Below are 22,104 nucleotides of genomic sequence, written 5' to 3'. Positions count from 1 at the left end.
GACAGAATGCAGTTTAAACTACCTTTTGACACTTGGAGCCGTTGCAGTAAACCAGGGCTGCCAAGGCTTGGAGAATCTGCATGTGTGTCCAGGAACTGCACTGCTGAATAGCAGAAATAGTATATGCCAACAGGAAATCCAGGTTCTGTTCATCAACAATCACCTATCAAGAGGGGAAAAAATTATGATCTAACTTCTAGAAAGATATTTAATCCTTTTCAGACATGAATGCTCACTTGAATCAAGCTGTTTAAGAAACAGAGAGCGCACATGTATCCATCTTTTTCGTGTCAAAAAGATCAGCTTTAAAGACCTTGAAAGTCTTATCGAGAGGACCCCCTCCCTGCCCCAAGGCCTCGCTCACTTCTTCCCCTTTACTCCCTCCACTCAAAGTATAACCTGGCAAAGTCCTTGTAACTTTTCCTTGAACTAACCAGACACCGGCAGCTGTAAATACACAGATATGTAAGACTCAATCCGCTGAAAACTTTTAATTCAACTATGTTGCCTAGTAAATGCTCAACAAATACTCTGTGACTAAATATGTCTGCTGAATAGTTACTATGTCTCTGCCATGATGTGGGGAATATAACAGAAAGAGCTGGCATATTCCTGTCCTTAAGGAGTTTACAATTTTATTGCGATAAAGTAGGCTAATCCAAGTACCAATTCAGGGACAACTGAAATAAACTGCCACCAAACGTTAGAAACCTGGTTAAGGGCTGTGGGTGCCATGGGTGATTAGGAACTTTTCCAACTGCCAGTGTTAAAAAGATGTTACCGCTGAGAACAGCAAACATTCAGAAGCCATCACATCAGTTTGAAAAATTCTAAACTTGAAAAGAGCCTTATTTCATTTAGCAAGTCACATGCAGCATACACTGTTACCTGGTTACCCACTGTTACCCTGGTTACCTCCAGCATATTGAGCCTTTCTTTTCTTGCTGGCAGGATACTGATCTTATTTGGGTGTCTACCTTCCCCACACGAGACCTGAAGGTAAACCCCAATTCTGCTAAGACAGTGGTTTTCCACCAGTGGCAATTTTGTCCCCCAGGGAACACTCGGTAATGTCTGTAGACATTTTTGATTGTTCAAATTGGAGAGATGCTACTGGCATCTAGTGGGTAGAGGCCAGGATGCTGTTAAACATCTTCCAATGCACAGGACAACCCCCTCATAGCACAGATTTATCCAATCCAAAATATCAACAGTGCCAAGGATAAGAAACCCTGACATAAGGGCTGAGCTGCATATTGTAACCATCTAGGGAGCACAGGTCCTCCAGGTGATTCTAATGGGCAGTCAAGGTTGAAATCCCTTGTTTAAGCCATTCATGGTAATACCATTCCCCTGATCAGACTGCTGTAGAGGGGTTCTCGTATGACCTAAGTCTCTCCAGCCTGATATCAGGGAAGAGACTGCTGGAGAGTCTGTGAGGCAAGCCTCCTCATTCTTAAATAAAAGAGACAAAAAATAAATAGTTCTTTTGCTTCTGCTGGGTGTTATTTATTTTCCATGGGATGCCTGGATTTTAAGTGTGAGAGTTGCTAGCTGAGGATAACCCATCCACTGAGGATGGCAGAATGGAAAGATGCCAGAAAGCCTCTTAATTATTAAGTGCCCCTAAAGCTGCATCCCCTGGGGCCTGTGATGTAAGATAATTTTAAAAAAATTATTTAGCTATTCTGGCTTGGCTCTTCTGTTTCTTGCAGCCAGAAGCATCTTAGATTACATAATGCTAATTGATAAGTTCTGTGCTAACTACATTCACATACTCATGTGGTAGCTTATAGTAACAGCCTCAAATTTTGAACTGTTCCTAAAAAAAGATACCAGATTTATTTAGCAAGTTGGAAAACATTCTGAAGAGAGGGGAGCTTCAGTACAGACCTTGACATAAATAACAGGCATCTTATTATCTAGGTCACCTTGCCCCTGAGCTACTTCTTATGTTCTATGAAGACCAAAAGTAGATGACAAAAATGGTAGCTTTGGGAGAGGGGAAAAAATACTGGTAGGAAAGGGGTAGAGGATATTTCAATTTATTCATAGATATGTCTTAGTCAAATATATCTTTCCTGAAAAATTCTAAGACCTGGGGGCTTGAATGATATTGGTTTCCCGAACCAAATTGATAGGAATACCTCTGATGGACAAACCTGTAGAATCTTTTTTTTGGTCAGAGTTGTATTTGTTTTAATATAATTCTTAGTAAGGCATTTGCTTCTCACATTTGCACAGCTTCTGAAAAGACCAGCCTATCATACCTATCACAGAGGTAGTATCTCAAAGGTACTTACTTATTCTCAAAATTCATGATCTGAATTCTAAAGTTACCTATATGATTACCTGTAGTGTGTTAAGTAAATGGTGGATAAGCTGAGACAATTTGCTGACAAGATGATTCTGATTAAGAGGCACCAGTTGGCAAGCTTGGACAAGAAGAGTACTGACGTCCTACCAAAAAAAAAAAAAAAAAAAAAAAAAAAACAGACAATGAAAAGGTGCTATACCTGTTAGCCAAGAGAAGACCCGCCCCCAACACAGCCAAATGAGAAAATAAAAGTGAACGTTCACACTCAAAATGGGGAAAGATGAAATATGAGGCAGAGAGTAGGATGACAGCATAAAAATAGCATGTGCTAAAAAAGGAAAAGAATCAATATGATTTTTCTCAGGCTAAAGACTCCAGAATCTCTACATATGCAGAGACAGTACAATTAAATAACCAAAGAAAGGATTCCAGCATATAAACGCACACACTGAAATTAAAAATACCAAAGGGTAAGCAAACCAAATTTGCAATGTCACTGGGAAAATCAGAAATGACACTTGTACAAATTTCATGTAAAATTAGGAATTCTTTTTACCTATTTGCAAATCACACTATTCATTCACCTATTGATGTTTATTGAATTAAAAGGCTCTGAGCACCTTCTCTGTGTCACGTAGTGTGCCAGGTCTTTGGGCTCCAAACATGAACAGACATATTCCTGAATCTCAAAGAGCTCACAATCTAGTGAAAGAGACAGAAATACTATTCACAAATAATTAAAGTGAATTAGGTCCTGAAAGAATTCAGTACAAATTCTGCGGGAATACAGTAATTAGGGAGATCTTGTGGAGGTGATTTTTAAGCAGAATCTGGAATGACCTGAAGGATGAGTAAAACTCTGCCAGACAGACAAGGCACCGAAAGACACAGCAAGCAAAGGGAATGGAGTGGGCAGGCTTGGAACAGGAATAGGTGTGGAACACCAGTATGTGCTTGAGGAACAGCAAGTTTTAAAATGACTGCACACAGGGCACAGAAGCAGGAGTGATGGGACATAAGACTGGAAAGTCACAAATTATATAAATAAAGCAAAAGTCCCCGACTCCTCCCTTAATTCCACTCTGCTCCCTAGTGACGCAAACTACTATTCTGTTGTAAACTCTCCCATACATTGTTTTGAACTCTTTGCATCTATAAATGTACATTTATGTTCAAGCCCTCCCCACCCTATATTGGTCTCATACCGTAACTTGCTTTGCCCAGTTACCAATATGTATTGGAGATCCTCCCAAATCAGAGTTTTACTTTTCTAATGAGATTCTTTTCCGCTAAAGAAAAGGTCACTCTGGCAGGAGAGCAAAGAATGGTTTGGAGAAGAGCTGGAAATAATAAGTTAGAGGAGACCAGTGGAACAATCCAGGAGAATCATCTTGCCTGAGGGCCTAAGGCTTTGGCAATGGGAATGGGGCGGGGCGGGGGGGGGGGCGGTGGACTGAGAAACATTTCTGACATAGATTCTGAAGAATCCAGATTGGATAGGATCTGGGAGGAAGGAAAGATGAAGAACCAGTGTCTGCACCTTTGCTCTGTGTGACTGGGCAGACTCCATGTTTGTGTGTGTTGGGGGATGGGACGGAGTGAGGATGTGGTGGGTGTATGGAGACAATGAACTAATTTTTAAGAACTGTCAAGTTTGAGGTGCCTGTGAGCACCAGAAAACAGTGGTAAGACTGGGTCAAGAGTTCAGGGAATTCAGTAGCATCCAAGGCCTGATGTGTGTGAATACTATTGCTCAGAGCCAAAGTACTTCAGAGAGTGCGGAGCTAGCATGGAGGAACAGAAAATGGCTGGGACTTTGAGACACTTTAGTTCCAATTCTAGCTCTGCCTTTTGCCAGCAATACGACACTGGACCTTTTTTGTGAGCCTCAGTATGTTTATCAGTAAAATAGACCTAATAATACCCACGTTCTAAGATCCCTAGAACCGTGTACGGTACAGTACAGTACGTGGTAGTAAGGAATTTTATACACAAAGTGCTCTGAATGCGGGGAGCGGAGGGACGGGAAGGTGGCACCAGAGATGACACCTGCAATGTTATCGGAGCAGAAGTCATCAAGCTGGGTTTTGAAAGAAGCTAGTTTGCCAGGCACGGCACAGTTCTTCCAGAAAGGGAGGGCGGAAAATGTGCCACGGACGGAGGCAGCAAACGAGCCTGCAACTAAGCACTGCGAAGTGGGGGTGCGAAAAGGCTAGAGAGGCGGGCGGGAGCCACCAGCTAAGGTCCCTGAAGGGTGGGGCCGGGGCCAGCGGGCCTACCTCCGGGGCCACGCCGCTGCCCTCGCTGTAGTTCTCGGAGATGAGCTGGTCGAAGAGCAGGTGGAGCTCGGTGCGGCTGGAGCTGCTGTCATCCGGTCGCAGGGCGCAGAGCCTGGCTGACAAGCAGCGGAACCCATGGCCCTGCTCGAGGGGTGGCTCCCCCTGCGCCTCTTTCGCCGGTCCGCTCGTCAAAGAACCCGCTACTTGCGCCGCCGCCATCTTTCCTACGTAGGACCACAGGGAAATACTTCCGGGGTATTCCCCGCTTCCGCGCGCCAATCCCGGAAATGCCTGTTTCAAACCAGAACCCGAGGTGGGAGGGGTTCTGAGAATACAGAACGGATCCTCGGACTAGTACCCTGTGAATGTATATGAGAAATTATGTGGGAGACTTTTTCGCCGCCCACCTCTCCTTGAGCCCTGACGAAAAGTGGGGACTCTGCCCTCCCAGAGAGTTTGTTACTGGGCAGGGCTGACATTCCTGTTTCGTACTAAGCGTTTCAGATTCATTCTGGGGTTGCAGGAAGGTCGCTGTGGAGGGGAGTGGCAGAAACTGCTAGTTCGACATCCTTCTCTTCTTACATCATATTGGAGCCCCTAATTTTTTCCCTAGACACAAAACCACCCTGAATAAAAACTGTGTTCCCCAGTATACTTTGCAGCTGGCCATGAATCCTGTAGATCTTAAAGCACCTAATCACACAGAAGTAATTTGGGAGTTCAAACTGAACCATGTAAAATATATCCTGCCTAAGGGTGACATGGTTGAGATTGGACACCCCAAGATCTCCTGAAACCTTAAAAGCAAGAAGCTGGAAAGGAAAATAGCCATTTAAAAAGATGTGAACAGTTTTCAGTCACACCGGAAGTGAAGGCTTGAAATTTACATTTGGGCAGACTGGGAAAACCATCTCTAGGACGTTTGAGTTATGCGAACATAAAGCAAATTCTCACCCATAACTCTTAGGGAAACCCTTGAAGTCACCCAAATGTACATATTTTATCCTGTGAATAAAATACTTATGTTTAGCAATGAAAATTGGTGATACGCTTTAGAAGAGCTAGTTCTCTGAAAACTTTGGGATTTTGGGGGAGAAATACTTATTTTATTTTGAATTTAAATTTCATTATGTTTGTATATTATTTCTTCTTGGATGGGTGTATACATATGTATGTGTATTTGTGATACTCAAACATTTACTCAGAGAAGATCAGTAGCTGAGAACTAGTCACTGATTTTTTTTTTTTTTTTTTTTTTTTTTTTGTGGCCACACTGTGCAGCATGTGGACTCTTAGTTCCCCGACCAGGGATCAAACTGTGCCCCCTGCATTGGAAGGGCAGAGTCTTAACCACCGGACAGCCAGGGAAGTCTCTAGTCACTGATGTTTTAGTTTGAATTCTCCTAAAGCAGAGCCTCAGGTGAGGTTGATATGTGAGTGATTTACTCAGGAATGAACAGGAAAGAAAGGGGAATCAACAAAACTATGTGCTATCCAGTTGCCCATTGCAAGGGGTGAATGATTGCTCAGTCCTCGGGACTTTTTGAGAAGCCTTACGGAATGCTCTCAGAACACCTGTCCTGAGGAGTGGAAGGGGGGAGCATATATCTGCCAGCCTTTGACCTCTGTTGTCAGGTGTTGCTCCACCAAGCACTAATTCTCCAGTGCTTCTGAGTTGAGCATGCATCAGTGTGTGATGGTTCCTGCAGGAGTCTCTTGTTGCATGGACAAAGAAGTCCTGAGGCAAAAGTGAGAGGTGTGGGCTACTAGGGTAGGAGTCTGACATGTTAGCTTGTGCTGACATGTAGTAGATGCAGGAGATAAACTGGTTCCTATAGCAATGATTAGGATAAGACTATAAGGCCAAGAGTATTTGAAGCAGTGCATAAGAGTTGTCCAACACACTGGGCTAGAAGGACTTGAGGCCTGGTCATCACCACAGTGAAGGTGGCATGAAAGAAACTGTGGAAAGGACCTAGGTTTGGTGTGGCTAATCTTAGGTTGAAATGTGGATGACCCACACTTAGTGTTATTCAAGACTGAAATGACTCAGAGATTGTGAACTATACCAGTCTGTTGAGTTCTGATGGAGTATACCCTTGTGGATGGCAGTGTGGTTTCTCCAAGGAAATGAACATGTCTACTCTCTGGTGATCACCAGCTGAAGGAAACGTATATCAAGCTCTCATAGAGGGCTTTGAAGGCCCCCGGCATTAGCTTGTATTTGGACATTAACCTCCAAACTGTGAAAAATCACCGTTTGGCAAATGCCCTCCCAAGAAAATCTCCTCACACATCCTTACCTTTCCTCACTCTCAGTATTTTTATAATCTTACAGTGACTGAGGGGCTTTAAAGGGTGCTAAGTAAGTTCACAGATATTTCCTTTTATAAATTCTGCATAAGGGGATCTGGAGTCTCACTCTGGAATTTCATTTCTTTCATGTTTTGGAACCCTGTTAAGACTTCGCTTTTATTGCCTCATTAGGGTCTAGATCATCCTAACTAAGGTAGGCTTTACTTTACATCCCCCCCCCCATTTCTAATTCACATCCTTATTTCCTTCAGAACATTGACCATAATGTGTAGTTATCTTCTTTATTTGTTTACTTGTTTATTACCTATTTCTTCTTATAGAATGTGAGCTTTGTGAAGGCACAGATAACATCTGTCTGGTTCACTACTGTATCCCCAGTGCTAGCACAGCACCTAGGATGTGACAGGCAACCCACAATACCTGTTGACAGAATAAATGAAGTTGCTATTATTATCAGAGCCCCCTATTTGCCATCTGTTGGTTGGTATGAAAATCAAATGTTCTGTAAACTGTAAAGTTCTATTAACCTTAGGATCCAAATGAGGTAGATATTATCATTTCTCCCTTTTTATAGCCAAAGAAAGTTTAAATGGTTGAAAGAGAAAAACTTTAAACAGTTTAAATGGTTTGTCAGCGGCAATGAAGGCAGTAAATTAGTCAACATCAGTCTACAACCTAGGCCAGTTGAATCTTAGGTCTGTGACTGTGAAACACATAGACAAGAAATTTCAAGTCTATTTTAACCTCCCACATTTCATAACGGAGAAAACAGGAGAGAGGGGCTGGCTTTCAGTATCCGGATGAACTGTGAGAGGCCAGGAAGGAGGATTGGCCTTGTGTTCTGTTCTAGAGTCTTAGAAAATTAGGACTAAGAGTCATTAGCCTATCAATTTGACAATAATAATAATCATTTAGTCAACATTTACTTAATGTTTCCCACGTGTCAGGCACTATTCCAAGCACTTTACACGAACTAACTGTTTCTACCTTTGCAGCTCTATGAAGTATTGGGTTGGCCAAAAATTTCGTTTTTGGCCAACCTAATAGATCCTGTTATATAGATCAGGAAACTGAAACACAGAAAGGTTAGGACACTTGCTGAAGGCCACACAGTTGTGTGGTGGGCCTGGGTTTGAAATTCAAAGTTGGATCTCCTAACCACTATGCTACTGATATAACTTATAGGCCTTAGAATGTGACATGGAAGTATAGTTAAGGCCCTGACACTTACCTGCTATGTGACTTTGAACAAATTACTTAATTTCTTCGAACTTCAGTGTCCTCATAGGTAAAATGGTAGTGAGAAGAAGCATTGTCACAAGGTCGTTGTAAGGATAAATTAGATGATACTTGTGGGACGTATAACACAGTCCTTGTTGCATAGCAAGTGTCCAACAAATGTCATCTCTCCCCCACCGCCACCTCCTCCTCCTATCACCCCTCACCAAATAAATTAAGTAGTATGGGTACTTTTAATGATGATGATTTTTTTGGGGGGGGGTGGTTCGAAGGCCTCTCACTGTTGTGGCCTCTCCCATTGCGGAGCACAGGCTCCGGACGTGCAGGCTCAGCGGCCATGGCTCACGGGCCCAGCCGCTCCACGGCATGTGGAATCTTCCTGGACCAGGGCACGAACCCGTGTCCCCTGCATCGGCAGGCGGACTCTCAACCACTGCGCCACCAGGGAAGCCCAATTATGACGATTTATTAAAAGAAACGATTATTTTCCCTTCCCCACCACATCCCTTGTCATCTCCATCCACGGGCCCCCATTTTCATCTGTCTTCCTGGGCAAGGAGTTTCAAATAGTCACATCTTTGAAGACAGGAACTCCAGGAAGGGATGAACAACTATTAGAGAAGGATGGCCCTTAGGATGTCTTCATCTGCGAAATGGACAAAAAAATTAGGCATGAGACCTGCTGTTTGGGGGACCTGGATCCACAGAATACAATTGAGAGGCAAGAGTTCCCAGTTCTGGGAATCAGTAAGAACCTGCCAGGAACCAGCAAGGCCGTAAGCACCCCAAGGATTGTGGGTGGATAGGAAAAATAATACATTCTGAACACAAGCAAGTTATTTTTAAACTATGTGTTGATTCTGTTGTGTTCAGTACAACTTAATTTATAATCAAAACTGAATCCTTGTAGCTTTCTATTATGCATTTTTTTCAATCAATGGCTATTGACAATAAAGGAAATACCATGTGAGGCCCCTGAAATATTTTTATAGTAAAAGGGTTCTTATAGTATAATACGGCAATGTGCGCCTAAGGCTTAAAATTAGCATACTCCTTGGTCATCAATTATACACCTTATTCCAAGGAAGTTAATAAGGGCATATATACCAATTCAGTATTCACTACAGCCATATTAATGATGTAAAAAATAAGAAATATATTAAATGTGTATTAATGGGGTTGGTAAGTATATGAACATACATGTGTATGAACATATGTGCATGAACATACATGCACATATGGAGCACACGTGAAGGGTATTAAAGATGATGGGATAGAAACATCAGTGTTGATATTAAAAGTTGTTCACTAACTATTTCTTTTTTTTTTCTTTCTGGGCCGCACTGTGCAGCTTGTGAGATCCCCAAACAGGGATCGAACCCGCGAACCCGGGCCCTTGTCAGTGAAAGCTCAGAGTCCTAACAACTGGACCGCCAGGAAATTCCCTCACTAGCTATTTCTAAGTGAAATAATCAAGAAATCAAAATAGGTACAAGATGATCTCTTTTTTTTTTTTTTTTTTTTTGGCGATACCCGGGCCTCTCACTGTTGTGGCCTCTCCCGTTGCGGAGCACAGGCTCCGGACGCGCAGGCTCAGCGGCCATGGCTCACGGGCCCAGTCGCTCTGCAGCTTGTGGGATCTTCCCGGACCCGGGCACGAACCCGTGTCCCCTGCAACGGCAGGCGGACTCTCAACCACTGCGCCACCAGGGAAGCCCAGATTATCTCATTTTTTTAATAAATATTATATATGTGTGCATGTGTTATAATGTGTACCAAAGTGTTAAACAAACATCATTTTGGGGTGGAGGGTTATGGGTGATTTTTATCTTTTTTTTTTCCTCAAATAGTCTGATCTTTCTCTAGGATATACCGGATAATGAAATTATTTTAAAGATTTGGAAACCACCATCCTGTGATAGGTGCTTCTTTTTCTTGGGAAGGGTGGGTGATGAGGAAGAGGCCACAGAGAGACTGGCTTCCATCCCACTCATTTCTGGAAGGTCCTATTGGGGCCAAGCATACCGCCTGCCTGGTTTGGACATGGTTTGAGGAAGCAGGGAAGGGCCTGATGTTTTTACCTGTCCTTAGTCCGAGACACATTCGTGGCCACAACCATTCCTGACGCAGTGCTCCTCTGGACCACAGTCCCAGTCACCACTGCAGAGCTCAACGCAGGTGCCTACGTTAGAACAGACCAGCTGAACACCGCCATGCTATAGCCACAGGTGCTAGAGAGGCCAGCCCTTGATTAAGGAGCCAATTCCACTTTCTTCTTTTGGTTCAATCCATAGTATAATTTATAAATGATTACTTGCAAAATAACACTCATTAACATTTTATATGTTTCAGTGAAAAACTATGCATTCACACAATCTCAACAAAGTAAGGCCTACTTTAAAGAAGGGGATAATTGTGTCTGTGGAGGGGAAGTGCAAAGAAGTCCACTTCAATGTCCTCACTTCTCCTCTCTGCAGGGAAAGGGGCAGAGAAGGGGAGACTCACATTTACCAAATGGCAGCAAGGGTGCCCTGCAGTCACCTTGTGCAGTGAGTCTGACTGGCCCCATTTTATGAGTGGCAGCTGGGGTGCACAGAGGTGACTCTCCTACTAGTCAGTACAGAAGTGGGAACCAACCCAGACCCGCCTGGCCCCTAGGCCATGCCCCCTCTGCCATCCCACAGGGTGAAACTGACCCTGACATGAAGAGCACATCTCCAGATTTCAAGGAGTCACTCCTGACCTGAGTGGAGGCTCCCCATGTTCCCAGAGCCTCAAGGTTAGTCTTCGAGGGCCAATGAAATAGGTCCAAGAAGCTAGTTAAGACCCCCCCCCCCAAGGGTTTCTAACAAAATGTGTGCAGAGCTCTGGACGAACGTGTGCTGTGCTTGGGTTGGTTACTCAGCTGTGATCAGGAGATTCTCTACCTGATTCTGTCTCTGCACCTCTCTGGGCCTTTGTTTTCTCATATGTAAAAAGAAGCCCTTGGATCCAACAGAGGTGGATGAAGTTCACTCTCCGGTGTCAACTCCAATCAATAGAGGTGGCTATTCTGATGCTGGGTTGAGAAGCGCTGGGACACCTTGTCCAGGCTCAAAGAGAAAGAGTGCTATGATTGATTAGCAATGTCTGAGGATGTAAGACGGGGGCCTGGTGGGATGTCTACAATGTACCTGCAGACCTCAGAGAAGATCAACACCATCCCTCTATGCTTTTATTAGCCGTTGTTGGTTTATGGTAAGAGAATTGGGAGACTTCTTGTCTCCACTCACAGTAGTTTGGTCACTCATTAACATCCGTTGATTTCTTACTATGTACAAAGCACAGCGGTAAGTTATTCAGGAAGTACGAAGATGTAAGATCGGGTTATTGCCTTCAAGCAGCGTAGAGTCTAACAATGGAGATAGGATTTATGTTTAAAGTACTAAAAGCAAAGGAGTATGTGACATGTGCCCTGAGAGAGGTTTATCCAAAGGACTAAAGGAGCTCAGAAAAGAGAGGACATTACTTCTAATTAATCAGGAAATCTGAGTCTTGAAGTATGGAAATCTTTTAAGGGCAGAATTGAGATGGATGGTAGAGAAGAGAAAAGAATTACTAGCCAAAGTTCACAAAGGGAAAATGCAACAGGGTGGGACTAGGGAGAGGTGCATGAGGCACCCAGGGCACAAAATTTAAGGAGGCACTTGTGCAATCCTGGGGGTGAGCACCTCCCTAAATTTTGTACCCTATATGACTCATCTCCTCACTCTTAACCCGGAAGAGTAGCAAATGGAAGGCTGGATAAGTATTAGGGAACATTTGGAAGTTAAGGCAGAAAGGTAAGCAGGGGACAGAGTTACAGAGGGCAGATCTTGCGGATCTGAGAAGTTGAGATTTCATTTGGTAGGTCAAGAGAGGGATGTGATGGCTGTTTACTTATGAAGATTATCTGGTGTGAGAGCATAGAATAGACCAGGATTCCACAAGCAAGCAAACTTAAGAGGGAAGAGAGGGGCAGGGAGAGCTGTCAGGAAACGATTGCACTGGCCCAAGCATGGAGTAATCAGGACTGGAAATACAGTGTGGCAATGGGGGTTGGAAAGGAAGGAACATGTGTAAGAAACAATTTCAAAGAATGAATGGTATTTGGGAACCGATTTAATGTAGTGCAAAGAGAACAAAGAAGAGACAAGTTAGAGTTGAATCCAATGACATTTAGGGAGAAGAAGATAGTGACGATAATGTAAGAGAGAAGAAAGTTGGAGGATTGATGGAGTGACAAACAATGTCAGATGTTGCAGAGGTTAAAGACTCTGGCTACTGAAGAGAGTCAAGTGATTTGTCAAGAAGATCTGGGAGAGCGATGGGGACAGCAATGGAGACTACAGTCAGTCTTCAAGGGATTAAGGAGTGAGTTATGGGGAAGAAAGGGGAGAATGAAGGTTACCCCTTTGAGAATGTTGGTGGTAAAAGGAAAAAAAGAGATTGGGATGATTCATGGTTCACATATTGAAGAAAATGTTTTCTCTAGGCGATCCAATTTATTTGCAGCAAGAGACAAAGAAACTGGTGGAGAGAGAGACGCCAGGGAGATGGAGGGTGGCTGATGAGGGTGCAGAAGGCTCCCCTTTTGGAGAGTCTAGATGGAGGGGTGACCCAGGGAAAAGAGGGGAGAAAGTAAAAGCAGAAGCAGAGAGATTCTACAGTCAAGGTGGGTCCCTGCAATGGCTCCTTGACAGGAATATCTTCCCGTCTCTCCTTTCTTCCCCTCCTGCCCCTGCACCCACTGGTCCCCGATGGCTTACTTTCTGGCTCCCTCATACAAAAAAGGACGGGGCTACCTTCTGCATGGACTTACCCAGAAGTTTCAAGGGTCTCATGGCAGCCTGAAGCTCCTGTACCTCTGAGCTGAGGGCAACTAGGGTCACAAGGAGGAGGAAGCCTCCCAAATTCATGCTGCTGTCGGAGGTCTTTGGTAAAGATGCAGCAGGGCTGAGAACAGCTGAAATTTATCCTCTTCTGCCCCCTGAGCTGGGATGAAATGCCAAGGGTGGGGCTAGAGTCTGTGGGAGCCTAAGCCCCGCCCAGAAGCTGACATGTCCGGAGAACACACATCATGTATACTTTGGGTTATGCCACATTGTTACCTAAGCAAGTCTCTGAGCCAAGGGAACACCCTCCTCTGACTGACAAATATGACTCCTAAACCAGGAAAGCAGTGAGTGACTGAGAAAGAAGGTGAATTGGGATACTTTCATTCACTCATTCCTTTTTCAACACAAGTATCAGATGTCTTCTCTGGGCCAGGCACATGCTGGGCATGAGGAATATGTCCTTACAGTGCTTACAATGTAGGAACTGGGCGCTAGCTGGTGGAGGTACAGCCTGCTCTTTCACTTCACCCCTCCTTGTTCTGGGCCCTGACACCTCTGGTCTAGAGGGCAGGGAGAGGCAGTAGGAGAGGCAGCAAGGGTGCTCTTAGGTCACCTGCTGGTGGTAAGGAGGCGACTCTAGTCTCCTTCTGGCTTGGTCTGATTCTTTCTACTCCTGGGCACCAGGCAGACGTGGTGGCCTTTGCCTGTATGATACGTGTAATTGTCTTGGGATGGAGTTCCACCTCTTCTTATCCACCTTCATTTCTGAAGACCCAATTTCCTGATATACGTGTTAAACTCTTCCAGAATGTCTCCCATCATGAAGCACTGGGGTGGGGGTGGGGTGCGGCTGCAGTAACCAACCAGCTAGGCAGTGAATTTCATTTCCCCCCTTCTTGTACACACTCCTACACTAGGGGAGTGATTCTCTGAAACAAGTGCTCCCCTTGGTTTTCTGGAGGGATAGGCCCTCTTCCCTCCCCAGTAGCAGCAGGGATGGGGGAGAGGCATGTATGAATTCTGGCCATCAAAACTGTGTTTCATACAATGTCTATCTTAATGTGAGATGAGGACGACTGGGCTGGTTGGTAATGGCAGGACCAGTTTGTAACCTCTTAATAAGGCCCTGGGGAGCTGGTTGACTTCTCTTTACAAAGCACAGTACTTGACGTTTCCCCAGGGCCCCTGGTTCCTAATTCTGGGGCTACAGGAAGAGAGCTGCCCTGTTATGCTCCATTTGTCACAGTTCCTGAAATGCACCAGTTAGAGGTCCTTTGGGCAAACAACTGACCTCACAAAGTGCTAATACCCCTAGGTGGGTTAAGGAGTACATTTATGGGTTATTCATTATGTAATTTTGCAAACTACCTTAACTCGATCCTGCCTATCCCAACGCTGAGATTGGTTGGTGTCTAATTTCTGTAACAGGGTAAGAGCCAGAAAGAAACTTTTAGAGATGCTGAACGCTGACAAGAATATCAATCCATATGTAATTCCAAATATTTTAAAATGTTACAAAAAAGTTTAAATTGCACAAAACTCAAAGGTATGTCAAAATTAAATTCATTTCCTTTTAGATGTCCTCTTTTCTGATTTTATTTTGGGTACTCTTTTGCTGGTTCCCTAAGCTGGTTCCCTTAGTTTGTCCTTTCGGTTACTCGAAGCTGAGTGGGGCCTTCAGAGTCTTGGTAATGAGGCCCTCGTCTTCCCTGGATTTACCTTGGCATGCAGTTATTTGGTGCTGTCAGCTAAGTAGACATTTAAGCCTTATAGTTTTATAAAGCCTAAAGAAAATTTTGTCTTGTGACAAAAAAAATCTCACCAAGACCGGTAATCTGAATTGAAGCCCACTCCAGATGTGAGTGAAGGGCGTAACAACTCCCAAATGCCATTTAGTGAGCACTGGCTTCATTCCAGGCTAGGTTCTTTACCGACCTCCTCACACTTAATCCTAACAAGGCTGTGAGGTGGTCTGTTGGTTAGGAGTCTGATTGCTAAAAGAGGGAATTTAGTATGAAAATGCAAGGGTGTCATTTCTGCTTCACTTTCTTTTTTAAAAAAATTATTATTTATTTAAATTAATTAATTTATTTTTGGCTGCGTTGGGTCTTCGTTGCTGTGCGTGGGCTTCCTCTGGTTGCGGCGAGCGGGGGCTACTCTTTGCTGCGGTGCGCAGGCTTCTCATTGTGGTGGCTTCTCTTGTTGCAGAGCACGGGCTCTAGGCATGCGGGCTTCAGTAGTTGTGGCTCGCGGGCTCTAGAGCGCAGGCTCAATAGTTGTGGCACACGGGCTTAGTTGTCTGCAGCATGTGGGATGTTCCCGGACCAGGGCTCGAACCCGTGTCCCCTGCATTGGCAGGTGGATTCTTAATCACTGAGCCACCAGGGAAGTCCTCTGCTTCACTTTCACATCTACTTCATCTTTCTTTCTCTGCTGACCATCTTCCTCTGTTTTTCAAACCATATGGTAGGGGGAATGTTACCTCCCCTGAGCCCTCAAGTTCAAGATGAGTCCAGAAAGTACTAGATTTTCCCAATCACAAATTTAAAATGCCCGAGGAGAGAATCTTCTTGGCCTGGTTTGAGTCAGATGTCACCCGCACCCCCCAAACTGACAATACAAACAAAGCTGTTGAGGGCTCTGTGTGTGTGTTTGTGTAAGGGTGTATGTGTGTGAGCGTGTGTGTGTGTTGCGGTGGTATTCAGGGAGCAATTGTAATTAGGAAGACACACAACATTGTTTCCAATACAGACAGGATTATTGCCATTTTACAGATGAGAAAACTAAGTCACAGAGAGATTTAGTAACGTACCCCAGATGACAGTTAAAAGGCAGAGCCAAGCTCAAACTCCAAAAGTAGTGCTCTTCTCTAGAACACGTTACTATCAGGTTAGGTCCAAATTCTTAGAAAATAATTTTGATTCCTCTCGGTGGCACAGATGAATGAGCTTTTTTTAAAAAATTAATTAATTTATTTTATTTGTTTTTGGCTGCATTAGGTCTTTGTTGCTGTGCTCGGGCTTTCTCTACTTGCGGAGAGCGAGGGCTACTCTTCGCTGCAGCGTGTGGCCTTCTCATTGCAGTGGCTTCTCTTGTTGCAGAGCACGGGCTCTAGGCATGCAGGCTTCAGTAGTTGCGCCATGTGGGCTCAGTGGTTGTGGCACGCAGGCTCTGCAGTTGTGATATTTAAAGGATGCTTCTCTTTTAAATGAAAGGAACTCTGTATTATTGGGCATTCATTATGTGCCCAGCAAGACACCGTGGTGAGTACGGGTGTATGCAGGAGCATAGGAGGCTGGTGAGAAGTGTGGGGAGTGTAGCTGGAGGCTGAGCGTGTGAGCAGATGCAGAGGTGGCACTTGAGATGTCTGCTTGCGTTTTTTCTTCGTATACGATGTCTCATGCCCCCGACTTTCCCACTCCCTTCCCCTTCTTGTCTTTGTACCGGGTCCTGACTTCCTCCTCCTGACAGTAACAGGTAGTTGCTGACAGGACTCTCCAATCGCCTTGCGAGTTTTTTTTTTTTTTGGCTGCTTTTGGTCTTTGTTGCTGCGCGCGGGCTTTCTCTAGTTGCGGAGAGCAGGGGCTACTCTTCGTTGTAGCCTTTTCATCGCGGTGCCCTCTCTTGTTGCAGAGCACAGGCTCTAGGCGCGTGGGCTTCAGTAGTTGTGGCACGCGGGCTCAGCAGTTGTGGTGCACGGGCTTAGTTGCTCCACGGCATGTGGGATCTTCCCAGACCAGGGCTCGAACCCATGTCCCCTGCATTGGCAGACGAATTCTTAACCACTGCGCCACAAAGGAAGCCCACCTTGCGAGTTCTGAGGGCAGCCCCGGCAGCTCTGTGTTGAGCATGTGGAGGAGGACGCGCCCCCCTCCCCACACGCCCCACCCCCGCACGCACATCACGCTGCTGAGTGGCGTCTCCTTTGATGACAATGCAGATGGGCAGAGATGCGCTCTTCCCTTGTGCGGCCACCCCCTGCCTGGCCTTCCAGAGACTTCCACTGCAGCTGGGGCACCAGGCCTCTGTCTCCACCCACCACCCCTCCTCTCCCTGACTCCTGGATTCCTGTCATTAGGAGAGGGTCTTCTTGAAGTTGTCTCCCACTCATGGGCCAGAGAAAATGATTAGAAAACAAGCCAGAGCTGCAGCCCCTTGTCTATCCTGACTCTCAGGAGCCCACACCTGTTCCTTGGACCTGGCCGGTTCAGCAAGGTCCATTTTCTGCAACTGTGAGCCCCTGAGGGGTGAGGATTGGCTGACCTGCGCAGCCTGACCGTGCGGGCCAGCCCTCCCCAGGTGTGCCTGGGTTGAGATCAATATAAACACCGCTCCAGGCAGCAAGAGCCCCTGCAGCTGTGCCTGACGCCATATTCTCTGCCCCGTCAGCCGTGTCGGGGCTGGGCTGATGGGTGGGAGTGAGGGGCTATGCCTTTGTGGGTGGCCCGGTGTGAGTGGGGCTCTGCTGGACTTTCTGCAGGAGTTGCCAGGCTGCCACCTGCTAAAGAAGAGGATGTGTCACCCATAACTGCCGCTGGAATTTCTCCCCGGGCACAGGTGAGGAAAGAAAAAAGCAGTGGGGACCTGGACAAGAGGGTTATCTCAGGCAGGGAAATGGAAAGATTCCAGAAGAGCGCCCGGGGCCAGGACAATCCTGGCTGGCCTGCAGGCACCAAGTCGGCAGGCGTGCTGTTGCTGGTGTGGCTCCATGGCCCTTCCTGTAGGCTTTCAAGTCCTTGTACATATTCAGGTGTTTTACCTGGGAAGGGTGGGAACAGTTCAGCAGCAGCTGGCCTGGGGCTCAGCTCACGTTTACTCACAGACGCCTCGGCACGGTCCCCTAGCTTTGCAATGAGGACTCTCCTTGCCGTGGGGTGGGGGGTGGGGGGCTGCTGGCTGCATGGGAGACGATTCCCCACCTCTGACCAGCTTCAGAATTGTTTACCACTGGAGCAAGTACCCTGATAGGGTTTTCCTCTGTATAACTGGTGGGTTCTTTTTTTTTTTCTTTTTTGGTTCAAGGTAGATTTTATTCCTCTTTTTTGTATTTATAGATATAAGCATGGAAATAATTCATTCATATAAATACATTTATGTGAAGGGAATAACTCTTTTCTGTTTTTTTTAATTTTATTTATTTTTAAAAATTTTAAATTTAATTTTATTTATTTTTCTATACAGCAGGCTCTTATTGGTTATCTATTTTATACATATAAATGTATACATGTCAATCCCAATCTCCCAACTCCTCCCACCACCACCACCCCCACGGCTTTACCCTCTCGGTGTCCATACGTTTGTTCTCTACATCTGTGTCTCTATTTCTGCCCTGCAAACTGGTTCATTTGTACCATTTTTCTAGGTTCCACATATATGCATTAATATACAATATTTGTTTTCCTCTTTCTGACTTACTTCACTCTGTAGAGCAGTCTCTAGATCCATCGACGTCTCTACAAATGACCCAATTTCATTGCATTTTATGGCTGAGTAATATTCCATTTTATATATGTACCACATCTTTATCCATTCGTCTGTCTCTGGGCATTTAGGTTGCTTCCATTACCTGGCTATTGTAAATAGTGCTGCAAAGAATATTGTGGTGAATGTGTCCTTTCGATTTATGGTTTTCTCTGGGTATATGTCCAGTAGTGGGATTGCTGGATCATATGGTAATTCTATTTTTAGTTTTTTAAGGAACCTCCATAATGTTCTCCATAGTGACTGTATCAATTTACATTCCCACCAATAGTGGAAGAGGGTTCCTTTTATCCACACCCTCTCCAGCATTTGTTGTTTGTAGATTTCCTGATGATGCCAATTCTAACAGGTGCGAGGTGATACCTCATTGTAGTTTTGATTTGCAATTCTCTAATAATTAGTGATGTTGGCTTAGGGTAAGGATTAGGGTTAGGGATAGGGTAAGGGTTAGGGAATGGGTACGGTTTAGGGAAAGTGTTAGGGTACGACAGTGGGTTACGGTTAGGGTATGTGTTAGGGTATGGGTTAGTGTTAGTGTACGGGTTAGGATTAGGGTACGGGTTAGGGTAAGGCTTTGGGTAAGGGTTAGGGTTAGGGTAAGGGAACGGGTACGGTTTAGGGTACAGGTTAGGGTACGACAACGGTTTAGGGTTAGCGTACGTGTTAGGGTACGGGTTAGGGTTAGTGTACGGGTTAGGGTAAGGCTTCGGGTAAGGGTTACGGTTAGGGTTAGGGTTAAGGTTAGGATTAGGGAACGGGTACGGTGTAGGGTACATATTATTGTACGACAATGGTTTTGGGTTAGCGTACGTGTTAGGGTACGGGTTAGTGTTAGTGTACGGGTTAGGATTAGGGTACAGGTTAGGGTAAGGGTTAGGGAACGGGTACGGTGTAGGGTACATGTTAGTGTACGACAACGGTTTAGGGTTAGCGTACGTGTTAGGGTACGGGTTACAATCATCCTCTGTGAGCTCTGCAGCGTGTGGAACCTGGATCAAGACACAGGTAATTGCAAGCGTAATCCCTGATAGGCAGCTGACCTTTCTGGATGATATTGGCCTGAGGTTAGCATTGAGTAATGTTGTATTTTCATATAAGCTCTCTGAGCCAAAAGAAATAGCTTGTTCCACCTAATATTCAAAACTACTAAAGAACGGAGGCCACTTTGAGTGACAGAGAGAAAGGAGGTAGAAACCAAGGGACCTGGTATTTATTGGGCATTTCTATGTGCCAGGTTTTATAAACACACACATACACTAATACACATACATGTATTTTGAATAATATATATATAATTATATTGTATATTGAATAATATAATTCTACCTATAATATATACATATAATTATTTCTATACACACACACACACACACACACACACACACACACACACACATTATCTCCACTCCTTTTAAAGATCAAAAATACTCTCAGGGTTTATCTCCATTTCATACATGGGGAGATAATAACTTCCCCAGGTTCACACATCTTCTTAATTACCCGAGTCTTTCTGACTCCAAATCCTAAGCTCTCTCGTCCATCCAACACTGTTTATGCCTTTTCGTTACACATTCCCACTCACTATATTCTAGACCCGAATATTAATATTACAGGACTCAAGGCTTGATCTAAGAATGGGCACTGGTACCTCTCGTCTTCTCCCCCCAGCGTCCATGGAACTCTCTAGAATTCCTCACTGGGTCACACTACTTGAACTGCTAACAAGTAGAAATTCCCTTGGGTAAATAAGCCTCCTGTCATGTTCAGATGGAAGGAAAACCCCATTTCTGAGTATCATAGCTTTTTTCCCTCCTTCTACCTTGTACAGAATCCTCAGACCTCCCTTTATTACAGGTTCTCAGAAATGTGGATCCAGCTTTTTGTATAAGTTTTCATTTTTCCTTTTGTAAAACTGTTTGGAAGAACTTTTATTTTGCAAGGATGGCTCTATCTGACCACTAGGATAGGCCTACTCAACCCATGAGCGTCAGACTTACTGGGTAAATGACTTTACCAAACTCATTTCTTCTTCCTAGGAACACAGTAGATTACAGCTCCCAGCTTTCCTTGCAGCTGGCCATGGCCATGTGACTGAATTCCAGGCAATGTGAGTGGAGGTGATGTGCCCCACTTCTGGGGCAAAGCCCTTAACTCCCCTCCCCACCCAAACCCATGCCATCCATCCTCTTCTTCCTATTGTTAGCCCGAAGCACTTAGGCAAGTGATCCTGGAAGCCAAATGTTGAGGTTGATGAAACCACAATATGGAAGGAGCCCGTTTACCATATTACCACTTGGAGGAAATCTGCCTGCAGTTCAAGAATACCCATTTTGGATTTCACACCAGGGAGGAATAAACCATAACTGAGTTAAGCCAGTAAGATTTGGGGATTTATTGGTTGCAGCAGCTAATTAATACAATGTGAACTCTAGTCACATCTCCCTCTCTCTCTCTCTCTCTCTCTCTCTCTCTCTCTCTCTCTCTCTCTCTCTCTCTCTTTTTTCGTATTTTGGCCACGTGGCACGTGGGATGGTTCCCTGACCAGGGATCAAACCCGGGCCTCTGCAGTGAAAGCACCAAATCCTAACCACTAGGCCACCAGGGAACTTCCCTAGTCACAAAACTCTTGACAAATCCATTTAATCTCTTGCCCCTAACCACCCCCTGCACCTCCCTCAACCATCCGCCACACACACACACACACACACACACACACACACACACACACGCACGCACGCACGCACTCCACTGCTAAAGAGAAGGGCTATTTTGGGGGGGGGGGATTCCAGTTTCTTAAAGTCACCATTATTTTTCCTGAATAGTGGTGATAGTGCAGGCGTTATGGAACACTACATTCTTCTTGCATTTAAGAAGTACCAGCTTATGCTATAATTCAGATGTGATTTCATTCCTTCCTTATAGGCTGTGAGGCTCAACGACTTTGGGGTGACCCTATTGTGCATTTTATTGGCATAGGAGAGGGAATATTTGTGAGCCCTGGGATTTCAGCATGATATTGAGAAAGTGAAGTTCAGTGAAGAGGAGAAAAAGGGTGATGTAGACAAATATTTTGGAGTTGGACCAGCTGGAAATAAGTACAGATTTTTGGGCCACCAGTGACTTTCCATTGCACAGATCCAAATGTACCAGCCAGAAAGCACTGCTTCCCCAGGCATCTCATGTAGACTTTAGACTCCAGGAACATTGCAATCCACGGTCAGGTGAGATGGTGCTATTCTCACAACCCAACCTTAGAGGTTCCCTCTTTACTTCTCAAAGTTTCAGGAGGACCCAGCACGCATAGCCTCTCTGTTAGGGACTAATTAGCTTGGCACAGAGACTGTGTAATTGATCCAGGTCTTTCAAGTGCTTGGTCGCCCAAATGTTAACACAGATCCTGTAACAAGTCACTAAGCAAGTGTTAGGAAACCCTGCAGTGTCAATTCCTAAGGCCCCAACACTATGAGGGCTTCCCACTGTGGGAGGGTGGGGAGTACGACAGCTTTCAAAGTGGTTGGCTGGAATTAAATTTGCAGATAAATATGCATCCTGCATTTTTATTTTTGGAGGTAGTATAGTATAAGAAAAAGAGAGAGTTTTGGAGCCACTACAATCT

General features: G+C 45.0%; 1 protein-coding gene and 1 long non-coding RNA gene across 4 annotated transcripts in view; both read right to left on the bottom strand.

The window, feature by feature from the left end:
- The window catches only part of HEATR6 (HEAT repeat containing 6), a 43,062-nt gene extending 38,247 nt beyond the window's left edge, over positions 1-4,815 (bottom strand). The window contains exons 1-3 of one of the 3 annotated variants that reach the window (XM_059998132.1): positions 4,597-4,815; positions 2,353-2,460; positions 23-163 (exon numbers count right to left, since the gene is read on the bottom strand). In XM_059998132.1, the coding sequence (XP_059854115.1) occupies positions 23-163; positions 2,353-2,460; positions 4,597-4,815 (468 nt within the window). Of the gene's footprint in view, positions 1-22; positions 164-2,352; positions 2,461-4,596 lie in introns of those variants that run through there. The other 2 variants (XM_059998134.1, XM_059998133.1) reach the window with 2 other exon arrangements.
- Positions 4,816-8,434: 3,619 nt separating this feature from the next.
- LOC132414584 (uncharacterized) lies at positions 8,435-13,163 on the bottom strand. Its single transcript, XR_009516979.1, has 3 exons — positions 12,992-13,163; positions 10,233-10,333; positions 8,435-8,797 (listed from the first exon to the last, which is right to left on the bottom strand). It is a non-coding gene; the product is annotated as an uncharacterized lncRNA (long non-coding RNA).
- Positions 13,164-22,104: the final 8,941 nt, after the last annotated feature.

The sequence above is a fragment of the Delphinus delphis genome, chromosome 19, assembly GCF_949987515.2.
Source record: "Delphinus delphis chromosome 19, mDelDel1.2, whole genome shotgun sequence".
Taxonomy (NCBI): Eukaryota; Metazoa; Chordata; class Mammalia; order Artiodactyla; family Delphinidae; genus Delphinus; species Delphinus delphis.
The sequence above is the reverse complement of the archived record's forward strand: the minus strand, read 5'-3'. Positions and strand labels throughout refer to the sequence as shown.